General features: G+C 36.1%; 1 protein-coding gene across 2 annotated transcripts; it reads left to right on the plus strand.

Moving 5' to 3' along the window:
* On the plus strand, nucleotides 1-27,400 carry LOC135746689 (uncharacterized). 2 transcript variants are annotated; one of them, XM_073814224.1, is made up of 47 exons: nucleotides 1-88; nucleotides 2,207-2,259; nucleotides 2,760-7,940; nucleotides 8,042-8,163; nucleotides 8,250-8,311; nucleotides 8,430-8,530; nucleotides 8,651-8,702; nucleotides 8,826-8,977; nucleotides 9,103-9,224; nucleotides 9,314-9,375; nucleotides 9,559-9,659; nucleotides 9,778-9,835; nucleotides 9,939-10,090; nucleotides 10,206-10,327; nucleotides 10,420-10,481; nucleotides 10,654-10,754; nucleotides 10,871-10,928; nucleotides 19,827-19,978; nucleotides 20,094-20,215; nucleotides 20,308-20,369; nucleotides 20,555-20,655; nucleotides 20,772-20,823; nucleotides 20,942-21,096; nucleotides 21,211-21,332; nucleotides 21,425-21,486; nucleotides 21,637-21,737; nucleotides 21,854-21,905; nucleotides 22,024-22,175; nucleotides 22,289-22,410; nucleotides 22,503-22,564; nucleotides 22,749-22,849; nucleotides 22,969-23,020; nucleotides 23,140-23,294; nucleotides 23,408-23,529; nucleotides 23,622-23,683; nucleotides 23,867-23,967; nucleotides 24,092-24,149; nucleotides 24,267-24,421; nucleotides 24,529-24,650; nucleotides 24,741-24,802; nucleotides 24,958-25,058; nucleotides 25,196-25,235; nucleotides 25,330-25,502; nucleotides 25,742-25,863; nucleotides 25,975-26,036; nucleotides 26,253-26,511; nucleotides 26,655-27,400. In XM_073814224.1, exons 1-47 carry the CDS (start codon nucleotides 60-62, stop codon nucleotides 26,742-26,744), a joined length of 9,744 nt encoding a protein of 3,247 aa, XP_073670325.1. In that variant the 5' UTR covers nucleotides 1-59; the 3' UTR covers nucleotides 26,745-27,400. The 2 variants fall into 2 exon arrangements, with proteins under 2 accessions (XP_073670325.1, XP_073670326.1); XM_073814225.1 differs by lacking the exons at nucleotides 20,308-20,369; nucleotides 20,555-20,655; nucleotides 20,772-20,823; ... (5 more) ...; nucleotides 22,024-22,175; nucleotides 22,289-22,410.
* The last annotated feature ends 435 nt before the right edge of the window (nucleotides 27,401-27,835 follow it).

The raw sequence follows: 27,835 nt of genomic DNA on the forward strand, positions 1-27,835 counted from the left end.
AGTTACTTTGAATCTAAAGAGACAAATCACGAGAGAATATTGCGATACTTTTGGCATACATGGTTATGACTTTGAACGGCGCAAGAAGGTAGGTGAATGATCACTATTTAAATTATTTAAAGCATTTTCTTAGTTTATCACAGCCCGTTATGTCAGTATATATAGTCAGAATAGTCTGTTTGTTTTTCAATTTCTGATAAATCTTAAAATGAATCTTGTTCTTTATAAACAAATAATAAAATGTCTAGACAGTATTATCAGAAATTGTAAAAAAAGAAAAAAGGTGTGAAGCAATTTTGTAAAATATTATTATTTTAATAGTGTTTGGGCACCAAATGAAAGTCAGTTTAGTGTTACCAAGATTCAATTAGTCATGTAGAGACTACATAAATACATTTTATTTTTAAAGTCACATTAGACAATCAATCAAACCTAATCAAGAAAACTTAATTATACATAAATATTGATATTACAATATAATTATAATAATACTTATAACAAAATATTTATATAAATATAATTTACATTTATATGAATGCTAATCAAGTTAAACATTGCTTTTTTAGCTTTAGACAATATTTCATAACTACACCTGATGAGATGCAGTCCTCATAAATCAGTGCTATAACAGCTGGAAAAGTGTATGCATATTACTGACAGTCAGAAGGAAAGTTGATGTTGCTTACAGGGTTTTTATTATTATTAACAGACAAATAAGCAAAGTTCACAAAAATGTATTGTTAATTTCTTCTCTGTGTCTGCTCTAGTCAGTACTCATCAAATTTTTCTATGTCTGTTTAACCTGGCACATCTCAGTACTCTTCTGCGAACATCTCAGTATCACTTCCGTTAACTCGAAGTCAGTAATGGTTATGTGATTTTCGGTTATGTTTTCAGCTTTGGCCGTTGAATGATGTTGAATTAGAATATGTTGTGTGTTTGAGTTTGTCCATATCCCTCTGCTGGTTAATGTTGTAACTACACCATTGAGCTAAAAGATTATAACAGTTATACTGTCTCATCTCAATAGAGATTTTCATTGCCATCACTAAAAGTCAAAAAATGCACATCCGTTACTTGACGTGTATTTTGATTTTGCATTTGTGATTTGCATTTTGGCAGTTTTTTACACATGTTGTTGAGCTTGCTGTTTTCGTTTGCCTTATTAATATGCATAAGTTCTTTTGTTCTTATTCCAAAGGCATACACATTCATCCTGATATTAAAGATTTAAATAAAATTTCTTTGAGGCTTGCTAGTATCTATGATATCTTATCATATTATTAGTAATTTTTATGCGCACTAGAAAGTCATGTTTGAAAAAGAGGTACAAAATAATTTCCTTAGCAAAACCCACTATTAGAATGGATGTGTTAAATACAACACAATCAGTGTTAATTAAGTGCAAATCACTGTGTTATTATTAATACATTTGAAGTAACTTTAACACAAAATCAACACACAATAACACAAATGTGTTAAAAACTAACACATCCTTTCTAAGAGTGCAGATTGTAATAGCCACTGACGGGCTTTGTGTAGTTGTGTTGTACTTACATGTTTGTGTGCGCCCTCTGCAGGACAGGTAAAGCCATAAACGCTCAGACGTGGCTTGCTGGTAACACAAAAACTAAAAACAAAAAGGGTTTTGTTTATTCTGCTGATTTCTATGGGGTTTTTTTTCAGGATAACATAGGGTAGTTGTGCACTCGACCTGATTTGGCCAAGGGAAGATGTCCTCAGGGCAAAATATTGTGTTGACCAAGAACAAATTTTTGTAAATAAAACCTAAACCCACCCCAAAGCCCAAGCTTTACCTTAACTGAACCCTTAATTCAGAGGGAAATTATAAGTGAAAAGCAATGGTCTATAAGCAGCTAATCTTGGTTTTAAGCTCAAACTTAAAACAAACTGTGAATTTATCTGATTGGTTGATTGAAATTTTATCCCATGTTCAACATAATGTTGCCCTTAGGACATCAACCACCTGGCAAAATCAGAATAGATGTAGTTGTGCAATGCCATAAAATTATAAGCAATGTGCTATTCATAACAAAGGATATAGCTGTATATAAATGTTATACATTTTGGTAGACTACAGGACAAACAGCATAGGTTATGTAAATCTCATTTTTAGGGTGAAAGAAAATCAGTAACCATCCGTAAATAATCTAACTAAATAATTTATTATGATCTTTAATTTTAGGAGGAGCTTCATTTCAAAATCTGATGGCAGAAGGGCAGCGTTGCTCTTCACAAGTAAGTATACTCTACAAACTCTATGCTTGGATTTAGATGTTAAGTAAATTTGAAAAAAGGGCCCTATTCTCTGTATATTCCCTAATATAATTCAAAACTGACTTTAAATTGATCTCAGTTGGACATGCTGATATGATTGTAATATTGTAAAAAGTGCTTTACAATGCCATAAAAAAGAACACTTAACATTCAAAAACTTTGTGGTGAAAAATATTTTTTAGAATATAAATATGAAATAAATGGTTCTTCAAACCTTTGAATAATAATTAAACATGATTCTTCGCATGTCTGAGCTGATAGTTTTACTGTTATTAAAACGACTCTTAAAAATAAGAATAAAAAACAAAACAATTCTGGACTGTGTAAAACTGTCAACAATACAGTTTATTTCAGTGATCCACAAAGAATGAGGTCCTAATCAAACAATAAATATACAATACATAATATGCAGTATTTTATTTGAATTTTAACTGAATCAAACTTTTTTTTGTTGTTGACAGTATGCTTATGGGGGATTATTTTTGGAGGCTCATATGCACATTCTAGACCTAGGCCCAACTGTCCAAATTCAAACTCACATTCTAGACCCAATGGTGGACACTCAAGACAATGTCCAAATTCTAGTTCGGAAACGGTTAATAAACCTACTGAACCAACCACATTGCAGGTTCAAAACCAAACAATTAAACCAGCATATCCCCAAACCACAGCTAAACATTCCATAACTACTATGAAATCAGCAATCACAGATCCTTCCTTAGCAAGTCCAGTAGTATCACCTCAAACAGCAGCTAGTGCTCCAATCACAACACAATATGAAACAAAAAAAGTTTCCATTACCAAAGCGTCTGATCCAACCTCAGGTAAAGCTAAAGATATTTTAGTCAATACTATGACCACCACCACCACAACACCACCAATAGTGCAAATCACAAACTCTACATCACAACATGAACCTAAATCAAAAGTGACTCATCATTCTACAACAATGACTGTCACCCCCGAAACCTCAACTGGCCTTCCAACCTCACATAAAGACACAAGTCCAAACCCATCAGTAGCACCTACATCTCCAAAATCTACAACTACAAGACCAGAAGCTTCAACTGAGATAACAATGAAATCCAACACTGTACAAAAATCATCAGTATCTGCATCAGCTGTGACCCCAACAACCACACTGAAATCAGCAATTACTACTGCTTCATCTCCTAAAGTAACCAAAAGCTATTCGACAGTGACATTTATGACACCAACACACATGCCCACATCATCAGCAGCTACATCTACACCTCTGACTACTACTCCAAGCTCAATTCAATCTGCAAAAATAACCACTAAAGGTTCTACAACAGTGACTGTCACCCTTGAAACCTCAACTAGCCATCCAACCTCACATAAAGGCATGAAGCCAAACCCACCGGTCACACCTCAACATAAGAAATCTACAACTAAAAGACCAGAGGCTTCTACAGGGATAACAATGAACTCCAACACTGTGCAAAAATCATCAGTATCTACATCAAATGTGACCCCAACAACCACACTAAAATCCTCAGAAACCACAAATACACACTCAGCAATTACTACTGCTTCAACTCCTAAAGTAACCAATGGCTATTCGACAGTGACATCTGCGACACCAACACACATGCCCACATCTTCAGCAACAACTACACCTCTGACTACTACTCCAAGCTCAATTCCATCTGCAAAAATAACCACTAAAGATTCTACAACAGTGACTGTCACCCTTGAAACCTCAACTAGCCATCCAACCTCACATAAAGGCATGAAGCCAAAGCCACCGGTCACACCTCAACATAAGAAATCTACAACTAAAAGACCAGAGGCTTCTACAGGGATAACAATGAACTCCAACACTGTGCAAAAATCATCAGTATCTACATCAAATGTGACCCCAACAACCACACTAAAATCCTCAGAAACCACAAATACACACTCAGCAATTACTACTGCTTCAACTCCTAAAGTAACCAATGGCTATTCGACAGTGACATCTGTGACACCAACACACATGCCCACATCTTCAGCAACAACTACACCTCTGACTACTACTCCAAGCTCAATTCCATCTGCAAAAATAACCACTAAAGATTCTACAACAGTGAGTGTCACCCTTGAAACCTCAACTAGCCATCCAACCTCACATAAAGCCATGAAGCCAAACCCACCGGTCACACCTCAACATAAGAAATCTACAACTAAAAGACCAAAGGCTTCTACAGGGATAACAATGAACTCCAACACTGTGCAAAAATCATCAGTATCTACATCAAATGTGACCCCAACAACCACACTAAAATCCTCAGAAACTACAAATACACACTCAGCAATTACTACTGCTTCAACTCCTAAAGTAACCAATGGCTATTCGACAGTGACATCTGTGACACCAACACACATGACCACATCTTCAGCAACAACTACACCTCTGACTACTACTCCAAGCTCAATTCCATCTGCAAAAATAACCACTAAAGATTCTACAACAGTGACTGTCACCCCTGAAACCTCAACTAGCCATCCAACATCACATAAAGGCATGAAGCCAAACCCACCGGTCACACCTCAACATAAGAAATCTACAACTACAAGACCAAAGGCTTCTACAGGGATAACAATGAACTCCAACACTGTGCAAAAATCATCAGTACCTACATCACCTGTGACAACCACACTTAAATCTTCAGAAACCACAAATGCACACTCAGAAATGCTTACTTCATCAGGAACTACACATGCAAATCCAACAACCACACCATTAAAAGAACCAATCATTATTCCTCAAACATCAAATGGAACATCACATCAAAATGATCAAACAAAGACATCAACTAAATCCCCAACCACAATGCATCATTCCATGTCAACAACTAAAACTGCTCCAGCAAAAACAACTGTAACCCCAGTTTTACTTTTAACCACAAAGACTACACATCAAACCTCTTCTGCATCTCCAACCACAAAGTCAATTGCAACCACTATATCTGCAGCAATCAAGACTTCACCTCTAACTCCTTACACAACCACTGCAATGCCCAAAACGACACATTTCTCCAACAAAACTCCAGTTCTAACCTCACATCTACCTCCTGAAACTGTATCCAAAAGTACACCTAAAGTTACAGGTACAGAAATGCTTACTTCATTAGGAACTACACATGCAAATCCAACAACCACACCAGTAAAAGAACCAATCATTATTCCTCAAACATCAAATGGAACATCACATCAAAATGATCAAACAAAGACATCAACTAAATCCCCAACCACAATGCATCCTTCCATCTTAACAACCAAAACTGCCACAGCAACAACATCTGCAACCCCAGTTCTACATTTACCCACACAGACTACACAGACTACACATCAAACCTCTTCTGCATCTCCAACCACAAAGCCAATTGCAACCACTATATCTGCAACAATCAAGATTTCACCTCTAACTCCTTACACAACCACTGCAATGCCCAAAACAACACATTTCTCCAACAAAACTCCAGTTCTAACCTCACATCTACCTCCTGGAACTGTATCCAAAAGTACACCTAAAGTTACAGGTACAGAAATGCTTACTTCATTAGGAACTACACATGCAAATCCAACAACCACACCAGTAAAAGAACCCATCATTATTCCTCAAACATCAAATGGAACCTCACATCAAAATGATCAAACAAAGACATCAACTAAATCCCCAACCACAATGCATCCTTCCATCTCAACAACCAAAACTGCCACAGCAACAACATCTGCAATCCCAGTTCTACATTTACCCACACAGACTACACATCAAACCTCTTCTGCATCTCCAACCACAAAGCCAATTGCAACCACTATATCTGCAGCAATCAAGACTTCACCTCTAACTCCTTACACAACCACTGCAATGCCCAAAACAACACATTTCTCCAACAAAACTCCAGTTCTAACCTCACATCTACCTCCTGGAACTGTATCCAAAAGTACACCTAAAGTTACAGGTACAGAAATGCTTACTTCATTAGGAACTACACATGCAAATCCAACAACCACACCAGTAAAAGAAACAATCATTATTCCTCAAACATCAAATGGAACCTCACATCAAAATGATCAAACAAAGACATCAACTAAATCCCCAACCACAATGCATCCTTCCATCTCAACAACCAAAACTGCCACAGCAACAACATCTGCAATCCCAGTTCTACATTTACCCACACAGACTACACATCAAACCTCTTCTGCATCTCCAACCACAAAGCCAATTGCAACCACTATATCTGCAGCAATCAAGACTTCACCTCTAACTCCTTACACAACCACTGCAATGCCCAAAACAACACATTTCTCCAACAAAACTCCAGTTCTAACCTCACATCTACCTCCTGGAACTGTATCCAAAAGTACACCTAAAGTTACAGGTACAGAAATGCTTACTTCATTAGGAACTACACATGCAAATCCAACAACCACACCAGTAAAAGAACCAATCATTATTCCTCAAACATCAAATGGAACATCACATCAAAATGATCAAACAAAGACATCAACTAAATCCCCAACCACAATGCATCCTTCCATCTCAACAACCAAAACTGCTACAGCAACAACTGTAACCCCACCTCTACATTTACCCACAAAGACTACACATCAAACCTCTTCTGCATCTCCAACCACAAAGCCAATTGCAACCACTATATCTGCAGCAATCAAGACTTCACCTTTAACTACTTACACAACCACTGCAATGCCCAAAAAGACACCATTCTCCAACAAAACTCCAGTTCTGACCTCACATCTACCTCCTCGAACTGTACCCAAAAGTACACATAAAGTTACAGGTTCAGAAATGCTTAGTTCATTGGGAACTACACATGCATCTCCAACAACCACACCATTACAAGAACCAATCATTATTCCTCAAACATCAAATGGAACATCACATCAAAATGATCAAACCAAGACAACAACTAAATCCCCTACCACAATGCATCCTTCCATCTCAACAACCAAAACTGCCACAGCAACAACATCTGCAACCCCAGTTCTACATTTACCCACACAGACTACACATCAAACCTCTTTTGCATCTCCAACCACAAAACCAATGGCACCAACTACATCTGCAGCATTCAAGACAATGCATTCTTCCATGCCAACAATCAAAACTGCTACAGCAACAACATCTGTAACCCCTGTTCTGTCTTCAGCTACACAGACTGCACATCGAACCTCTTCTGCATCTCCAACCACCAGAAACACTTCAACTGCAGTAACCAACCCTACACCTTCTACCACAAACAAATCACCAACAATGCACAAAACAACATCATTCTCCAAAACATCTCCAGTTTTAACCTCAACGCTAGGAACAATACCCAAAAGTACACCTAAAGGGACAGTGTTTACTTCATCAGGAGCTACATATACATATCTAACAACAAAAACATTACAAGAACCAGTCATTATCCCTCAAACATCAAATGAAACATCACATCCAAATATGCCAACATGCAAATGTGAGATAGCAGTGGTTACAAGCACACTGCAGTTCAACTCCTTGTCTCCAGTGCCCAGTCAGAATCTGGTCCTCAATGCTATCAGTGACCTCCAAAACTCCAGAGAGTCACAACTCAACGATTCAGTGAAGCTGTTAAACGTCACATATGGGAGTAAGTAGTATAATATAATTTTGACAAAATAAAGTACCAAATATATGAAAATATAAAACATGCTGAAAAAATATATATAAACAAATTTCCTTTGCAAACAGAAATCTCAGAAACCTCCTATGAGGTCAAATTAACATTTGCTGTGAGTAACATCAGCATTCCGGTGGACAAGGAACAAACAAACAGCACCTTAAAAAATCTCCAGGATGTTGTCAATGTTGCGGTAAGCATTCACATAAACCGACAAAAGAATATGAGTGGAATGCTAGTCTTCATCAGAATTTTATGGTTTGATTTTATTCCCTGCAGGTGAACACTCTTCTGAATGAGCCTGGCAAAGCATCTCTGCAACCAAACTCCTCCAGTTTCCAGTAAGATCATAATATTTCAGAAAATTTAACAACTTACATTAAAAACGTTGTAACATGTTGATCTAAGTTTACCATAAGCATGAAATTCTTAAAAATCTATTTTCAAATTTTCTTTCAGGATCACTCCAAATCAAATTAATGGCGCTTTGAATTATATCATCCAAGATGGAGATGCCATACAACCAGTCAGCTTCCTACAAAAGCTCCAGTCACTCAAGGGTAAGTCAGATTTTATCATCTTTTTATCATTTAAAATGCTTAAAATATATTGAATCAGTGAATAAATTACCTGATCGAAACCCCTTTAAATCAATCTGTTTCAACTGCTTATGATTGCAGGATCGTCCACTACATCAGCATCACCACTGACAACAAGCAGCTCACCTGTGACGTAAGTACAGTAAAGTTTGTCTAAGTGTTGATTTTCACTCTTCTGAATTCACAAACTGATAGAAAGTTAAATCTGTATTCCCCAACATTGAACTGCATTAAATGAAAGCGGTTACCATTGCAGATCTGGTTCAGCAGTGGTTACAAGCACACTGCAGTTCAACTCATCTCCAGTGCCCAGTCAGGATCTGGTCCTCAAAGCTATCGGTGATCTCCGAAACTCCAGAGAGTCAAAACTCAATGAATCAGTCAAGCTGCTGAATGTGACTTACGAGAGTAAGTGTCATCAAATTAGTTTTCAAAACATTTGTAAAATGAAAGCATCTAAAGTATGGAAAATAATGAAGAAAAAGAAAAATCTGCTGAGAAAAAATAATAAATGTATTTTCCTTTTGAAACAGAAATCTCTGAAACCTCCTATGAGATCAAATTAACATTTGCCGTGAGTAACGTCAGCATGCCAGTGGACATTAAACAAAGAAACAGCACCTTTACACATCTCGAGGATGTTGTCAATGTAGCGGTAAGCATTCACATTTAACCCAATGAAAGAGTGTTTGTCCACTGCAAGACTTCAGAGTTTGATGAATGGTTTGGTTTTATTGCCCGCAGGTGAACACTCTTCTGAATGAGCCTGGCAAAGCGTCTCTGCAACCCAACTCCTACAGTTTCCTGTAAGATTTAAATTAACTCTTATCCATGTTCACAAATCTGTTTAAATCTCATGCAAGAGATTTAACATTTCAGAATCTTAAAGAAATTATGTCTGAAAAAATGTCTGCTAAATATTTTGATAAATGTTACTTCTACAAAAGAACTGAAACTCTTAATAAATGTATTTTCTGATCTGTTTCCAGGAGCACACCAAACAAAATTAATGGCTCTTTGAATTATATGATCGGAGACGGAGATGCCATACAACCAGTCAGCTTTCTACAAAAGCTCCAGTCACTCAAGGGTAAGTCAGATTTCATCATGTTTTTATAATTTAAAATGTTTAAATATCTTAAAGCTGTGAATAAACCACATGATCAAAACTCCTTTAATTAATCTGTTTCATCTGCTTATGATTGCAGTATCGTCCACTACATCAGCATCACCACTGACAACAAGCAGCTCACCTGTTAAGTTTGTGTACGTGTTGATTTTCACTTGAATGAATTCACAAAAAGTTAGAAAGTTGAATCAGTACTCTCAAACATTGAACTGCATTAAATGAAAGTGGTTACCTTTGCAGATCTGGTTCAGCAGTGGTTACAAGCACATTGCAGTTCAACTCATCTCCAGTGCCCAGTCAGGATCTGGTCCTCAAAGCTATCGGTGATCTCCGAAACTCCAGAGAGTCACAACTCAATGAATCAGTAAAGCTGCTGAATTTGACCTACAACAGTAAGTGACATCAAATTAGATTGAAAGGTTTTGTAACATAAAAGCATCAAACCTATGAGAAAATATTAAAAAATTGGTAAGAGAAAATAATAAATGTATATTACTTTTTAAACAGAAATCTCTGAAAACTCCTATGAGGTCAAATTAACATTTGCTGTGAGTAACTTCAGCATGCCAGTGGACATTAAACAAAGAAACAGCACCTTAACACATCTCCAGGATGTTGTCAATGTTGCGGTAAGCATTCACATTTAACCCAATGAAAGAGTGTTTGTCCAATGCAAGCTTTCTTCAGAGTTTGATGAATGGTTTGGTTTTATTTCCTGCAGGTGAACACTCTTCTGAATGAGCCTGGCAAAGCGTCTCTGCAACCCAACTCCTCCAGTTTCCTGTAAGATTTCAATTAACTCTGATCTTTTTAATTTTCATGCAAGAGATTTAAAAAATGTCAGAAGGCTTAAACAAAATATCTAAAAATATTGTTTGCTAAAGTATTTTAGTAAATATGTTTTGTACACATGAACTCAAGCTCTTTATAAATGTATTTTCTGCTCTTCTTTCAGGAGCACACCAAACCAAATTAATGGCTCTTTGAATTATATCATTCGAGATGGAGATGCCATACAACCAGTCAGCTTTCTACAAAAGCTCCAGTCACTCAAGGGTAAGTCAGACATCATCTTTTTACCATTTAAAATACTTAAAATATATTGAATCAGTGAATAAACCACATGATCAAAACTCCTTTAATTAATCTGTTTCATCTGCTTATGATCGCAGGATCGTCCACAACATCAGCATCACCACTGGCAACAAGCAGCTCACCTGTTAAGTTTGTGTAAGTGTTGATTTTCACTTGAATGAATTCACAAAAAGTTAGAAAGTTAAGTCTGTATTCTCAAACATTGAACTGCATTAAATAAAAGTGGTTACCTTTGCAGATCTGGTTCAGCAGTGGTTACAAGCACACTGCAGTTCAACTCCTCATCTCCAGTGCCCAGTCAGGATCTGGTCCTCAAAGCTATCAGTGATCTCCGAAACTCCAGAGAGTCAAAACTCAATGAATCAGTGAAGCTGCTGAATGTGACCTATGAGAGTAAGTGTCATCAAATTAGTTTTAAAGGATGTGTAACATGAATGGATCGAACCTATGAGAAAGTAATCAAAATCTACTAAGAGAAAATAATAAATGTATTTTTTTTTAGAAATCTCTGAAACCTCCTATGAGGTCAAATTAACATTTGCTGTGAGTAACGTCAGCATGCCAGTGGACATTAAACAAAGAAACAGCACCTTAACACATCTCCAGGATGTTGTCAATGTAGCGGTAAGCATTCACATTTAACCCAATGAAAAAGTGTTTGTCCACTGCAAGTCTTCTTCAGAGTTTGATGAATGGTTTGGTTTTATTCCCTGCAGGTGAACACTCTTCTGAATGAGCCTGGCAAAGCGTCTCTGCAACCCAACTCCTCCAGTTTCCAGTAAGATTTAAATTGACTGCTGTCTAAAGACAATTTAGCAAAAATGTCTTTGTAAAAATATCAAAACATTGACGGAAATTAAACAAAATGCATAATTGTTTTTTTTAAACATACTGATAAAAGTTTCTCCTACATGTGAACTTTAGCGTCTTACCAATTAAATTTTTGCTCTTCTATCAGGAGCACACCAAACCAAATTAATGGCTCTTTGAATTATATCACCCGAGATGGAGATGCCATACAACCAGTCAGCTTCCTACAAAAGCTCCAGTCACTCAAGGGTAAGTCAGATTTTATCATCTTTTTATCATTTAAAATGCTTAAATATCTTATAACAGTAAATAAACCACACAATTGAAACACTTTTAATCAATCCGTTTCATCTGCTTACGATCGCAGTATCGTCCACTACATCAGCATCACCACTGACAACAAGCAGCTCACCTGTGACGTATGTAAAGTTTGTCTAAGTGTTGATTTTCATTCTTATGAATTCACAAACAGTTAAAAAGTTGAATCTGTATTCTCAAACATTGAACTGCATTAAATGAAAATGGTTACCTTTGCAGATTTGGTTCAGCAGTGGTTACAAGCAAACTGCAGTTCAACTCCTCATCTCCAGTGCCCAGTCAGGATCTGGTCCTCAAAGCTATCGGTGATCTACGAAACTCCAGAGAGTCACAACTCAATGAATCAGTGAAGCTGCTGAATGTGACCTACGAGAGTAAGTGTCATCAAATTAGTTTTCAAACTTTTGTAACATAAAAGCATCAAACTTATGAGAAAATATAAAAAATTTGGTAAGAGAAAATAATAAATGTATATTACTTTTTAAACAGAAATCTCTGAAAACTCCTATGAGGTCAAATTTACATTTGCTGTGAGTAACGTCAGCATGCCAGTGGACATTAAACAAAGAAACAGCACCTTTACACATCTCCAGGATGTTGTCAATGTAGCGGTAAGCATTCACATTTAAACCAATAAAAGAGTGTTTGTCCACTGCAAGTCTTCTTCAGAGTTTGACGAATGGTTTGGTTTTATTCCCTGCAGGTGAACACTCTTCTGAATGAGCCTGGCAAAGCGTCTCTGCATCCCAACTCCTCCAGTTTCCAGTAAGATTTAAATTGACTGCTGTCTAAAAACTATTTAGCAAAAATGTCTTTGTAAAAATATGCATTAAAATGTTGAAACTTGCTGATAAAACTTTCTCATACACGTGAACTTTAGCTTCTTACCTATTTAATTTTTTGCTCTTCTTTCAGGAGCACACCAAACCAAATTAATGGCTCTTTGAATTATATCATCCGAGATGGAGATGCCATACAACCAGTCAGCTTCCTACAAAAGCTCCAGTCACTCAAGGGTAAGTCAGTCTTTAAGCTTTTTACTATTTGGAATTCTTAAATATCTTGAAGCAGTGAATAAACCACATGATAAAAACCCCTTTAATCAATCTGTTTCATCTGCTTATGATCGCAGGATCATCCACTACATCAGCATCACCACTGACAACAAGCAGCTCACCTGTGACGTATGTAAAGTTTGTCTAAGTTTTGATTTTCACTCTTATGAATTTACAAACATTTAAAAAGTTGAATTTGTATTCTCAAACTTTGAACTGGACGTAATGAAAGTGGTTACCTTTGCAGATCTGGTTCAGCAGTGGTTACAAGCAAACTGCAGTTCAACTCCTCATCTCCAGTGCCCAGTCAGGATCTGGTCCTCAAAGCTATCAGTGATCTCCGAAACTCCAGAGAGTCACAACTCAATGAATCAGTCAAGCTGCTGAATGTGACCTACGAGAGTAAGTGTCATCAAATTAGTTTTCAATCTGTTGTAACATGATAGGATCAAACCTATGAGAAAATATAAAAAACCTGCTGAGAGAAAATAATAAATGTATTTTCCTTTTAAAAACAGAAATCTCTGAAACCTCCTATGAGGTCAAATTAACATTTGCTGTGAGTAACGTCAGCATGCCAGTGGACATTAAACAAAGAAACAGCACCTTAACACATCTCCAGGATGTTGTCAATGTTGCGGTAAGCATTCACATTTAACCCAATAAAAGAGTGTTTGTCCACTGCAAGCCTTCTTCAGAGTTTGATGAATGGTTTGGTTTTATTCCCTGCAGGTGAACACTCTTCTGAATGAGCCTGGGAAAGCGTCTCTGCAACCCAACTCCTCCAGTTTCCTGTAAGATTTAAATTCACTGCTGTCTAAAGACAATTTAGCAAAAATGTCTTTGTAAAAATATCAAAACATTGACGGAAATTAAACAAAATGCATAATTGTTTTTTTAAACATACTGATAAAAGTTTCTCCTACATGTGAACTTTAGCGTCTTACCAATTAAATTTTTGCTCTTCTTTCAGGAGCACACCAAACCAAATTAATGGCTCTTTGAATTATATCATCCGAGATGGAGATGCCATACAACCAGTCAGCTTCCTACAAAAGCTCCAGTCACTCAAGGGTAAGTCAAATTTCATTATATTTTTATGATTTAAAATGCTTAAATATCTTGAAACAGTGAATAAACCACACAATTGAAACACTTTTAATCAATCTGTTTCACCTGCTTATGATTGCAGTATCGTCCACTACATCAGCATCACCACTGACAACAAGCAGCTCACCTGTGACGTATGTAAAGTTTGTCTAAGTGTTGATTTTCATTCTTATGAATTCACAAACAGTTAAAAAGTTGAATCTGTATTCTCAAACATTGAACTGCATTAAATGAAAATGGTTACCTTTGCAGATCTGGTTCAGCAGTGGTAACAAGCAAACTGCAGTTCAACTCCTCATCTCCAGTGCCCAGTCAGGATCTGGTCCTCAAAGCTATCAGTGATCTCCGAAACTCCAGAGAGTCACAACTCAATGAATCAGTCAAGCTGCTGAATGTGACCTACGAGAGTAAGTGTCATCAAATTAGTTTTCAATCTTTTGTAACATGATAGGATCAAACCTATGAGAAAATATAAAAAACCTGCTGAGAGAAAATAATAAATGTATTTTCCTTTTAAAAACAGAAATCTCTGAAACCTCCTATGAGGTCAAATTAACATTTGCTGTGAGTAACGTCAGCATGCCAGTGGACATTAAACAAAGAAACAGCACCTTAACACATCTCCAGGATGTTGTCAATGTTGCGGTAAGCATTCACATTTAACCCAATGAAAGAGTGTTTGTCCACTGCAAGCCTTCTTCAGAGTTTGATGAATGGTTTGGTTTTATTCCCTGCAGGTGAACACTCTTCTGAATGAGCCTGGGAAAGCGTCTCTGCAACCCAACTCCTCCAGTTTCCTGTAAGATTTAAATTCACTGCTGTCTAAAGACAATTTAGCAAAAATGTCTTTGTAAAAATATCAAAACATTGACGGAAATTAAACAAAATGCATAATTGTTTTTTTAAACATACTGATAAAAGTTTCTCCTACATGTGAACTTTAGCGTCTTACCAATTAAATTTTTGCTCTTCTTTCAGGAGCACACCAAACCAAATTAATGGCTCTTTGAATTATATAATCCGAGATGGAGATGCCATACAACCAGTCAGCTTCCTACAAAAGCTCCAGTCACTCAAGGGTAAGTCAAATTTCATTATATTTTTATGATTTAAAATGCTTAAATATCTTGAAACAGTGACTAAACCACACAATTGAAACACTTTTAATCAATCTGTTTCATCTGCTTATGATTGCAGTATCGTCCACTACATCAGCATCACCACTGACAACAAGCAGCTCACCTGTGACGTATGTAAAGTTTGTCTAAGTGTTGATTTTCATTCCTATGAATTCACAAACAGTTAAAAAGTTGAATCTGTATTCTCAAACATTGAACTGCATTAAATGAAAATGGTTACCTTTGCAGATTTGGTTCAGCAGTGGTTACAAGCAAACTGCAGTTCAACTCCTCATCTCCAGTGCCCAGTCAGGATCTGGTCCTCAAAGCTATCGGTGATCTACGAAACTCCAGAGAGTCACAACTCAATGAATCAGTCAAGCTGCTGAATGTGACCTACAACAGTAAGTGACATCAAATTAGATTTAAAGGTTTTGTAACATAAAAGCATCAAACCTATGAGAAAATATAAAAATTTGGTAAGAGAAAATAATAAATGTATATTACTTTTTAAACAGAAATCTCTGAAAACTCCTATGAGGTCAAATTTACATTTACTGTGAGTAACGTCAGCATGCCAGTGGACATTAAACAAAGAAACAGCACCTTTACACATCTCCAGGATGTTGTCAATGTAGCGGTAAGCATTCACATTTAACCCAATGAAAAAGTGTTTATGCACTGCAAGTCTTCTTCAGATTTTGACGAATGGTTTGGTTTTATTCCCCGCAGGTGAACACTCTTCTGAATGAGCCTGGGAAAGCGTCTCTGCAACCCAACTCCTCCAGTTTCCAGTAAGATTTAAATTGACTGCTGTCTAAAAACAATTTAGCAAAAATGTCTTTGTAAAAATATGCATTAAAATGTTGAAACATGCTGATAAAACTTTCTCATACACGTGAACTTTAGCTTCTTACCTATTTAATTTTTTGCTCTTCTTTCAGGAGCACACCAAACCAAATTAATGGCTCTTTGAATTATATCATCCGAGATGGAGATGCCATACAACCAGTCAGCTTCCTACAAAAGCTGCAGTCACTCAAGGGTAAGTCAGATTTTATCATCTTTTTATCATTTAAAATGCTTAAATATCTTATAACAGTGAATAAACCACACAATTGAAACACTTTTAATCAATCCGTTTCATCTGCTTACGATCGCAGTATCGTCCACTACATCAGCATCACCACTGACAACAAGCAGCTCACCTGTGACGTATGTAAAGTTTGTCTAAGTGTTGATTTTCATTCTTATGAATTCACAAACAGTTAAAAAGTTGAATCTGTATTCTCAAACATTGAACTGCATTAAATAAAAATGGTTACCTTTGCAGATTTGGTTCAGCAGTGGTTACAAGCAAACTGCAGTTCAACTCCTCATCTCCAGTGCCCAATCAGGATCTGGTCCTCAAAGCTATCAGTGATCTCCGAAACTCCAGAGAGTCACAACTCAATGAATCAGTCAAGCTGCTGAATGTGACCTACAACAGTAAGTGACATCAAATTAGATTTAAAGGTTTTGTAACATAAAAGCATCAAACCTATGAGAAAATATAAAAAATTTGGTAAGAGAAAATAATAAATGTATATTACTTTTTAAACAGAAATCTCTGAAAACTCCTATGAGGTCAAATTTACATTTACTGTGAGTAACGTCAGCATGCCAGTGGACATTAAACAAAGAAACAGCACCTTTACACATCTCCAGGATGTTGTCAATGTAGCGGTAAGCATTCACATTTAACCCAATGAAAGAGTGTTTGTCCACTGCAAGTCTTCTTCAGAGTTTGACGAATGGTTTGGTTTTATTGCCCGCAGGTGAACACTCTTCTGAATGAGCCTGGCAAAGCGTCTCTGCATCCCAACTCCTCCAGTTTCCAGTAAGATTTAAATTGACTGCTGTCTAAAAACAATTTAGCAAAAATGTCTTTGTAAAAATATGCATTAAAATGTTGAAACATGCTGATAAAACTTTCTCATACACGTGAACTTTAGCTTCTTACCTATTTAATTTTTTGCTCTTCTTTCAGGAGCACACCAAACCAAATTAATGGCTCTTTGAATTATATCATCCGAGATGGAGATGCCATACAACCAGTCAGCTTCCTACAAAAGCTCCAGTCACTCAAGGGTAAGTCAGTCTTTAAGCTTTTTACTATTAAAATTCTTAAATATCTTGAAACAGTGACCAAACCACACAATTGAAACCCTTTAAATCAATCCGTTTCATCTTCTTATGATCGCAGGATCGTCCACTACATCAGCATCACCACTGACAACAAGCAGCTCACCTGTGACGTATGTAAAGTTTGTCTAAGTGTTGATTTTCACTCTTATGAAGTCTTAAACAGTTAAAAAAGTTGAATCAGTATTCTCAAACTTTGAACTGGACTTAATGAAAGTGGTTACCTTTGCAGATCTGGTTCAGCAGTGGTTACAAGCAAACTGCAGTTCAACTCCTCATCTCCAGTGCCCAGTCAGGATCTGGTCCTCAAAGCTATCAGTGATCTCCGAAACTCCAGAGAGTCACAACTCAATGAATCAGTCAAGCTGCTGAATGTGACCTACGAGAGTAAGTGTCATCAAATTAGTTTTCAATCTTTTGTAACATGATAGGATCAAACCTATGAGAAAATATAAAAAACCTGCTGAGAGAAAATAATAAATGTATTTTCCTTTTAAAAACAGAAATCTCTGAAACCTCCTATGAGGTCAAATTAACATTTGCTGTGAGTAACGTCAGCATGCCAGTGGACATTAAACAAAGAAACAGCACCTTAACACATCTCCAGGATGTTGTCAATGTTGCGGTAAGCATTCACATTTAACCCAATGAAAGAGTGTTTGTCCACTGCAAGCCTTCTTCAGAGTTTGATGAATGGTTTGGTTTTATTCCCTGCAGGTGAACACTCTTCTGAATGAGCCTGGGAAAGCGTCTCTGCAACCCAACTCCTCCAGTTTCCAGTAAGATTTAAATTGACTGCTGTCTAAAGACAATTTAGCAAAAATGTCTTTGTAAAAATATCAAAACATTGACGGAAATTAAACAAAATGCATAATTGTTTTTTTAAACATACTGATAAAAGTTTCTCCTACATGTGAACTTTAGCGTCTTACCAATTAAATTTTTGCTCTTCTTTCAGGAGCACACCAAACCAAATTAATGGGTCTTTGAATTATATAATCCGAGATGGAGATGCCATACAACCAGTCAGCTTCCTACAAAAGCTCCAGTCACTCAAGGGTAAGTCAAATTTCATTATATTTTTATGATTTAAAATGCTTAAATATCTTGAAACAGTGACTAAACCACACAATTGAAACACTTTTAATCAATCTGTTTCATCTGCTTATGATTGCAGTATCGTCCACTACATCAGCATCACCACTGACAACAAGCAGCTCACCTGTGACGTATGTAAAGTTTGTCTAAGTGTTGATTTTCATTCTTATGAATTCACAAACAGTTAAAAAGTTGAATCTGTATTCTCAAACATTGAACTGCATTAAATGAAAATGGTTACCTTTGCAGATTTGGTTCAGCAGTGGTTACAAGCAAACTGCAGTTCAACTCCTCATCTCCAGTGCCCAGTCAGGATCTGGTCCTCAAAGCTATCGGTGATCTACGAAACTCCAGAGAGTCACAACTCAATGAATCAGTCAAGCTGCTGAATGTGACCTACAACAGTAAGTGACATCAAATTAGATTTAAAGGTTTTGTAACATAAAAGCATCAAACCTATGAGAAAATATAAAAAATTTGGTAAGAGAAAATAATAAATGTATATTACTTTTTAAACAGAAATCTCTGAAAACTCCTATGAGGTCAAATTTACATTTACTGTGAGTAACGTCAGCATGCCAGTGGACATTAAACAAAGAAACAGCACCTTTACACATCTCCAGGATGTTGTCAATGTAGCGGTAAGCATTCACATTTAACCCAATGAAAAAGTGTTTATCCACTGCAAGTCTTCTTCAGAGTTTGATGAATGGTTTGGTTTTAATCCCTGCAGGTGAACACTCTTCTGAATGAGCCTGGCAAAGCGTCTCTGCAACCCAACTCCTCCAGTTTCCAGTAAGATTTAAATTGACTGCTGTCTAAAGACAATTTAGCAAAAATGTCTTTGTAAAAATATTCATAAAAAAATGTTGAAACATACTGATAAAACTTTCTCATACACGTGAACTTTAGCTTCTTACCCATTTAATTTTCTGTTCTTTTTCAGGAGCACACCAAACCAAATTAATGGCTCTTTGAATTATATCATCCGAGATGGAGATGCCATACAACCAGCCAGCTTCCTACAAAAGCTCCAATCACTCAAGGGTAAGTCAGTTTTATAATCTTTTCACTATTTAATATTCTTAAATATCTTGAAACAGTGACTAAACCACACAATTGAAACCCTTTTAATCAATCCGTTTCATCTGCTTATGATCGCAGGATCGTCCACTACATCAGCATCACCACTGACAACAAGCAGCTCACCTGTGACGTAAGTACAGTAAAGTTTGTCTAAGTGTTGATTTTCACTCTTATGAAGTCTCAAACAGTTAAAAAAGTTGAATCTGTATTCTCAAACTTTGAACTGGAATTAATGAAAGTGGTTACCTTTGCAGATCTGGTTCAGCAGTGGTTACAAGCAAACTGCAGTTCAACTCATCTCCAGTGCCCAGTCAGGATCTGGTCCTCAAAGCTATCAGTGATCTCCGAAACTCCAGAGAGTCACAACTCAATGAATCAGTCAAGCTGCTGAATGTGACCTACGAGAGTAAGTGTCATCAAATTAGTTTTCAAACTTTTGTAACACAAAAGCATCAAACGTATGAGAAAGAACTCAAAATTTGGTGAGAGAAAATAATAAATATATTTTCCTTTTTAAACAGAAATCTCTGAAAACTCTTATGAGGTCAAATTAACATTTGCTGTGAGTAACGTCAGCATGCCAGTGGACATTAAACAAAGAAACAGCACCTTAACACATCTCCAGGATGTTGTCAATGTTGCGGTGAGCATTCACATTTAACCCAATGGAAGAGTGATTGTCCACTGCAAGTCTTCTTCAGAGTTTGATGAATGGTTTGGTTTTATTCCCTGCAGGTGAACACTCTTCTGAATGAGCCTGGGAAAGCGTCTCTGCAACCCAACTCCTCCAGTTTCCTGTAAGATTTAAATAAACTCTAATCTATGACGACAAATCTGTTTAATACTCATGCAAGAGATTATAAAATTTCAAAAGCTTTTAAACAACATATCTAAAAAACATGTTTCATAAAGTATTTTAGTAAATATGTTTTGTACACATGAACTGAAGCTCTTTATAAATGTTTTTCTGCTCTTCTTTCAGGAGCACACCAAACCAAATTAATGGCTCTTTGAATTATATCATCCGAGATGGAGATGCCATACAACCAGTCAGCTTCCTACAAAAGCTCCAGTCACTCAAGGGTAAGTCAGTCTTTAAGCTTTTTACTATTTGGAATTCTTAAATATCTTGAAGCAGTGAATAAACCACATGATAAAAAACCCTTTAATCAATCTGTTTCATCTGCTTATGATCGCAGGATCGTCCACTACATCAGCATCACCACTGACAACAAGCAGCTCACCTGTGACGTATGTAAAGTTTGTCTAAGTTTTGATTTTCACTCTTATGAATTTACAAACATTTAAAAAGTTGAATTTGTATTCTCAAACATTGAACTGGACTTAATGAAAGTGGTTGCCTTTGCAGATCTGGTTCAGCAGTGGTTACAAGCACACTTCAGTTCAACTCCTCATCTCCAGTGCCCAGTCAGGATCTGGTCCTCAAAGCTATCGGTGATCTACGAAACTCCAGAGAGTCACAACTCAATGAATCAGTCAAGCTGCTGAATGTGACCTACGAGAGTAAGTGTCATCAAATTAGTTTTCAAACTTTTGTAACATGAAAGCATCAAATGTATGAGAAAGTACTCAAAATTTGGTGAGAGAAAATAATAAATGTATTTCCTTTTTAAACAGAAATCTCTGAAAACTCCTACGAGGTCAAATTAACATTTGCTGTGAGTAACGTCAGCATGCCAGTGGACATTAAACAAAGAAACAGCACCTTAACACATCTCCAGGATGTTGTCAATGTAGCGGTAAGCATTCAAATTTAACCCAATGAAAGAGTGTTTGTCCACTGCAAGTCTTCTTCAGAGTTTGACGAATGGTTTGGTTTTATTGCCCGCAGGTGAACACTCTTCTGAATGAGCCTGGGAAAGCGTCTCTGCAACCCAACTCCTCCAGTTTCCAGTAAGATTTAAATTGACTGCTGTCTAAAGACAATTTAGCAAAAATGTCTTTGTAAAAATATGCATTAAAATGTTGAAACATGCTGATAAAAGTTTCTCATACACGTGAACTTAAGCTTCTTACCTATTTAATGTTTTGTTGTTCTTTCAGGAGCACACCAAACCAAATTAATGGCTCTTTGAATTATATCATCCGAGATGGAGATGCCATACAACCAGTCAGCTTTCTACAAAAGCTCCAGTCACTGAAGGGTAAGTCAGTTTTATAATCTTTTCACTATTAAAATTCGTAAATATCTTGAAACAGTGACTAAACCACACAATTGAAACCCTTTTAATCAATCCGTTTCATCTGCTTATGATCGCAGGATCGTCCACTACATCAGCATCACCACTGACAACAAGCAGCTCACCTGTGACGTATGTAAAGTTTGTCTAAGTTTTGACTTTTACTCTTATGAATTTACAAACAGTTAAAAAGTTGAATCTGTATTCTCAAACATTGAACTGCATTAAATGAAAGTGGTTACCTTTGCAGATCTGGTTCAGCAGTGGTTACAAGCAAACTGCAGTTCAACTCATCTCCAGTGCCCAGTCAGGATCTGGTCCTCAAAGCTATCGGTGATCTCCGAAACTCCAGAGAGTCACAACTCAATGAATCAGTAAAGCTGCTGAATGTGACCTACGAGAGTAAGTGTCATCAAATAAGTTTTCAATCTTTTGTAACACGAAAGCATCAAACGTATGAGAGAAAATATAAAAAATTGGTAAGAGAAAATAAAAATGTATATTACTTTTTACAGAAATCTCTGAAAACTCCTATGAGATCAAATTAACATTTGCTGTGAGTAACGTCAGCATGCCAGTGGACATTAAACAAAGAAACAGCACCTTTACACATCTCCAGGATGTTGTCAATGTAGCGGTGAGCATTCACATTTAACCCAATGAAAAAGTGTTTGTCCACTGCAAGTCTTCTTCAGAGTTTGATGAATGGTTTGGTTTTATTCCCTGCAGGTGAACACTCTTCTGAATGAGCCTGGCAAAGCGTCTCTGCAACCCAACTCCTCCAGTTTCCTGTAAGATTTAAATTTACTCTGATCTATGACGACAAATCTGTAAAATTCTCTTGCAAGAGATTATAACATTTTTTGAATCTTAAAACAACATATCTAAAAACATGTTTGATCAAATATTTTAGGAAATGTTTTTGTACACATGAACTCAAGCTCTTTACAAATGTATATTCTGCTCTTCTTTCAGGAGCACACCAAACCAAATTAATGGCTCTTTGAATTATATCATCCGAGATGGAGATGCCATACAACCAGTCAGCTTCCTACGAAAGCTCCAGTCACTCCAGGGTATGTCAGATTTCATCTATCTTTTTATCATTTAAAAAGCTTAAATATATTGAATCAGTGAATTAACCACACAATCAAAACCCCTTTAATCAATCTGTTTCATCTGCTTATGATCGCAGGATCGTCCACTACATCAGCATCACCACTGGCAACAAGCAGCTCACCTGTGATGTATGTAAAGTTTGTCTAAGTTTTGATTTTCACTTTAATCAATTCACAAACAAGTTAAAAAGTTGAATCTGTATTATTAAACATTGAACTGGACGTAATGAAAGTGGTTACCTTTGCAGATCTGGTTCAGCAGTGGTTACAAGCACATTGCAGTTCAACTCCTCATCTCCAGTGCCCAGTCAGGATCTGGTCCTCAAAGCTATCGGTGATCTCCGAAACTCCAGAGAGTCACAACTCAATGAATCAGTCAAGCTGCTGAATGTGACCTACGAGAGTAAGTGTCATCAAATTAGTTTTCAAACTTTTGTTAGATGAAAGCATCAAATGTATGAGAGAAAATATAAAAACTTGGTAAGAGAAAATAAAAATGTATATTCCTTTTTACAGAAATCTCAGAAAACTCCTACAAGGTCAAATTAACATTTGCTGTGAGTAACGTCAGCATGCCAGTGGACATTAAACAAAGAAACAGCACCTTTACACATCTCCAGGACGTTGTTAATGTAGCGGTAAGCATTCACATTTAAACCAATAAAAGAGTGTTTGTCCACTGCAAGTCTTCTTCAGAGTTTGACGAATGGTTTGGTTTTATTCCCTGCAGGTGAACACTCTTCTGAATGAGCCTGGCAAGGCGTCTCTGCAACCCAACTCCTCCAGTTTCCTGTAAGATTTTAATTTACTCTGATCTATGACGACAAATCTGTTTAATTCTCATGCAAGAGATTATAACATTTCAGAATCTTAAAACAACAAATCTAAAAACATGTTCGATAAAATATTTTAGGAAATGTTTTTGTACACATGAACTGAAGCTCTTTTCAAATGTATTTTCTGCTTTTCTTTCAGGAGCACACCAAACCAAATTAATGGCTCTTTGAATTATATCATCCGAGATGGAGATGCCATACTACCAGTCAGCTTCATACAAAAGCTCCAGTCACTCAAGGGTAAGTCAGATTTCATACAGTATATCTTTTTATCATTTAAAAAGCTTAAATATATTAAGTCAGTGAATAAACCACACAATCAAAACCCCTTTAATCAATCTGTTTCATCTGTTTATGATCGCAGGATCGTCCACTACATCAGCATCACCACTAAAAACAAGCAGCTCACCTGTAAATTTTGTGTAAGTGTTGATTTTTGACTCTCTACTAGCTTTTCAAACAGTCAAAGAGTTCCTATTGTATACCAAAACTATAAAATGTAATGATAATTTTATGAAATGGAATGAATTTTTTTCTAGATTTGGGTCAGCAGTGGTTACAAGCAAACTGCAGTTCAACTCCTCATCTCCAGTGCCCAGTCAGGATCTGGTCCTCAAAGCTATCAGTGATCTCCAAAACTCCAGAGAGTCACAACTCAGTGAACCAGTGAAGCTGGTTAATGTCAGTTATACAAGTAAGAATTTTTATTTTGAGTTTAAAGGGTTTCACAATATTAAAGTGGTAACTTTTTGTAAATACTTGCGCACAATTAAAACTGGCTCTATGTGTCTGTCTATACAGAAACTTCAGAAACCTCCTATGCAGTTCTTTTGACATTTGTTCTGAGTAACATCAGCATGCCAGAAAAACCTGAGCTCAGAAACAACACATTCCAGCTAGTGCAGGATACTACAAATAATGCGGTAAGCAGTCACACTTTTCCATGTGAAAAAGTTTAGGTCTAATGCCAATCTTCCCCAAAGTTTTATAAATAATTTGATTTTCCCCTGCAGCTGAACACTCTCCTGAATGAGCCTGGCAAGGCCATTTTTAAACCCAATTCCTCCAACTTCTCGTAAGTGTTAACTTCCACTGATTATATCATTATATTTATTTATACTTTGTCTTCGTTGCATGTCTTACAGTAATTGAGCATGTGTACACAAAACCATTTAACAACAGTTATTAGAAAACACAAAACTTACAAATCATTCACTGATTTTGTTCCAGGAGCACACAAAACAAGATTGAGGGCAGTATGGAATATGACTTCCAGGCTGAAGATACCATAAAACCCGTCAGTTTCCTCAATAATCTTCATTTACCTCCTGGTATGTCTAAATTGTTCATTCAAATACTTTTTTAATTAAATGTAAAGCCTATTGTTTTTTAAGCATCTTGCTTCACAATCATCATATGCTGCAATTGAAAGCATGATTCTTGCATTAATCATTATGGTATGTTGCAGGCACAACAACAACCAACACTCCGGTGACAAACACAACTTCGTAAGACCATCGATTCTTCTTTAAATTTTCAATTTAAAGAGACAATTGATTTACCTAATTATTTACTTAAATTTGTTTTTAATATCTTTTGCAGGCTGGGAGAAGTGATTATTTACATTAGACTGGTGTTTATCACAGTGAAGAGTTCTCCAAATGAGAGTACTGTTCTACAGTTAGCTTACTCTCTATTAGATGCACGTCTCAGAACCAAACGAGATGTCCCACAACTGAGTGATCCTGTAAGCTTTGTGGATGTCACCTATCAGAGTGAGTTCTCTTCTTTTGTTCCTTGTTCCTGTCAGGTTTTAGCCTCTTATTTGTTGTAATTGTAACATTTAAATGCAAATAGTATAATAAATAAATGAATAAAGTTGTTAAATATTGAACCATATGTGGACCTGTAATGGGCTTTAATAGCCTCTATTACTAAAAAAGAAAATTGTTTCAAATTTCTATATTTAGTGACTGGGTAACTAATAATTAATTTTTATTAAATTTTCCCTAAGGAATATCTGAAAAAGTCTTTGCCCTCAATTTTGGATATATAATCAACAATGTGACAATTGCTCAGAACCCGGTGCTGAAAAATCAAACACTCGAGTTAATTCAGAAATCTATAAATAAACTGGTAGGATTGAGATTTTTTATTTCATTGTTGATAAAAATATATTAATGTCCAATACAAAAATTGTTCTTTAAGCACATTATTCTAAATCTGTATTTATTGCTTCATTTTCAGCTAAATCAAATCCTAAGTTCCCCAACAGCTACTCCTTATCAGTTCAAACAAGCCAATTTCACGTAAGTCTTGATGCAGAACCTTATTTTATAAGAATTGTGCATCACTTGAGTGTCGATGTTGTAGTCAAGCACAAAAAAATTCTATAAAGTTGCCAAAAATTATAAAAGTACCATCAATGTTTTACACGTGTTCAGGTCTATAAAAAATCTGAAATATTAGTGTAGGTTTTTGTTTGTATATGTGGTTCTAACTGTACAAATGTTCTCCCTCTACAGGGGTAATTCCACTGTGATCCGGGCTGATGTGGAGTATGTTTTCTCAGACAATGACATTAAATCACCCAGCCCCTTTATTAAAGAACTCATTCTCAAAATAAATGGTAGCGTCACGTCTGGACCTGCTACAACCACCTTTTACCCCACAGTGGTGGCCACAACTGGGCGAAACAACAGCACTAGTGCAGCATGGGTTGTGGCTATAATTGTTCCCTGTGCTATAGCCATCATGCTTATACCTTGCTGGATTCTCCTTTGTGTAAGTCTCATAATGATAGTATGTAAAGTATTATTAACAATGAAATAAATATTGAACGATTAGGCATTGGTTATGCCTTGTTAGATGTTGTTGATTCAAATTCCAGTACACAACATTCACTCTCACATTTTCTTTATCCTTAGTGTTTGCTCTGTGGTTGCTGTGCAGGAGTGAGAAGACGCTGGGATAGACGGCGGTCGTACAACATTCGCTACTATATTCACAACCTCTAAAAAAATTAAATATATAAAAAATGTATTGCATTGAAAAGATATTCTGTCCTGTGTTGCTGGGCATACAGGATGTCTAGAGAACTGTGATTAATGTGATGTTTTTACTACTGAAGGATTTATTTATTTGATAATTATGTGTTATGTAATATTATGTAAATTAATTATTGTATATAATTATTAATAATATAATTATAATAACAGTAATAGTAACAAATTATGTAAACATTACTGTTGATCTTGTTTTCCAAATTTAATTTATTTGAAAGTAAATGTTTTATTTTTGGGGGACAAAATTAGAATGTGTTTATAATAACTTATTTATTCACACTTTAAGCACTTTATCTACAGAAAACATAAAAAATGTTAGATTCTAATATTATCCACCTGTGTAATTTATTGTAACCTTATGGAAATGTGCAAATTGTGCAAAACAGCATTCACATGCATAGAGGACAAATACACTATACAGCCACAAGTTAAGAAGACTATGTATTTTAACCATTATTGTAATGATTTCAATTAAAGACAAATTATAAATGACCATGTTCCTCAAATCTGAATATGCAGTGCAAAGTTGTAATAGACTTTGCGGCTGGGCCCTCAGTGGCTGACATATTATTAAATATAAATAAATAATAAACCCTTACAATACTTTATTACTATTCTTTTATTGTGTCTCTCAATAATTAAGTGTAAATAGAATTAACTAAAAGTCCTTAAGGAAAAATAATGGTATTAAATTAAAAGAGAGTAACTCGACAATAATGTTGTATTTGTTGTTAGTTAATGAATTACTATAGCTAATCTTAACTAACAATGATCAATGCATTAAACAACATTTATTAATCTAATGGTATGTTAATTTACTAATACAAAAAAAGTAGTGGGGATGAATTTACATATTCAAATATTTTATATTAAAATATCAACAACTGTATGTAATGTAATGGTTCAGCCATTCCCATATGTAATCTTAACTAGGTGGTGCTGGTGACATGTTGGTGTTATAGGCACTGTTCCTCTATGGCAATGGTTTACAAACTTTTTGGAATGCATCTCTGTGACATAAAAGCACTCAAAACTTAGTTAAA

The sequence above is a fragment of the Paramisgurnus dabryanus genome, chromosome 4 (assembly GCF_030506205.2).
Source record: "Paramisgurnus dabryanus chromosome 4, PD_genome_1.1, whole genome shotgun sequence".
NCBI lineage: Eukaryota > Metazoa > Chordata > Actinopteri > Cypriniformes > Cobitidae > Paramisgurnus > Paramisgurnus dabryanus.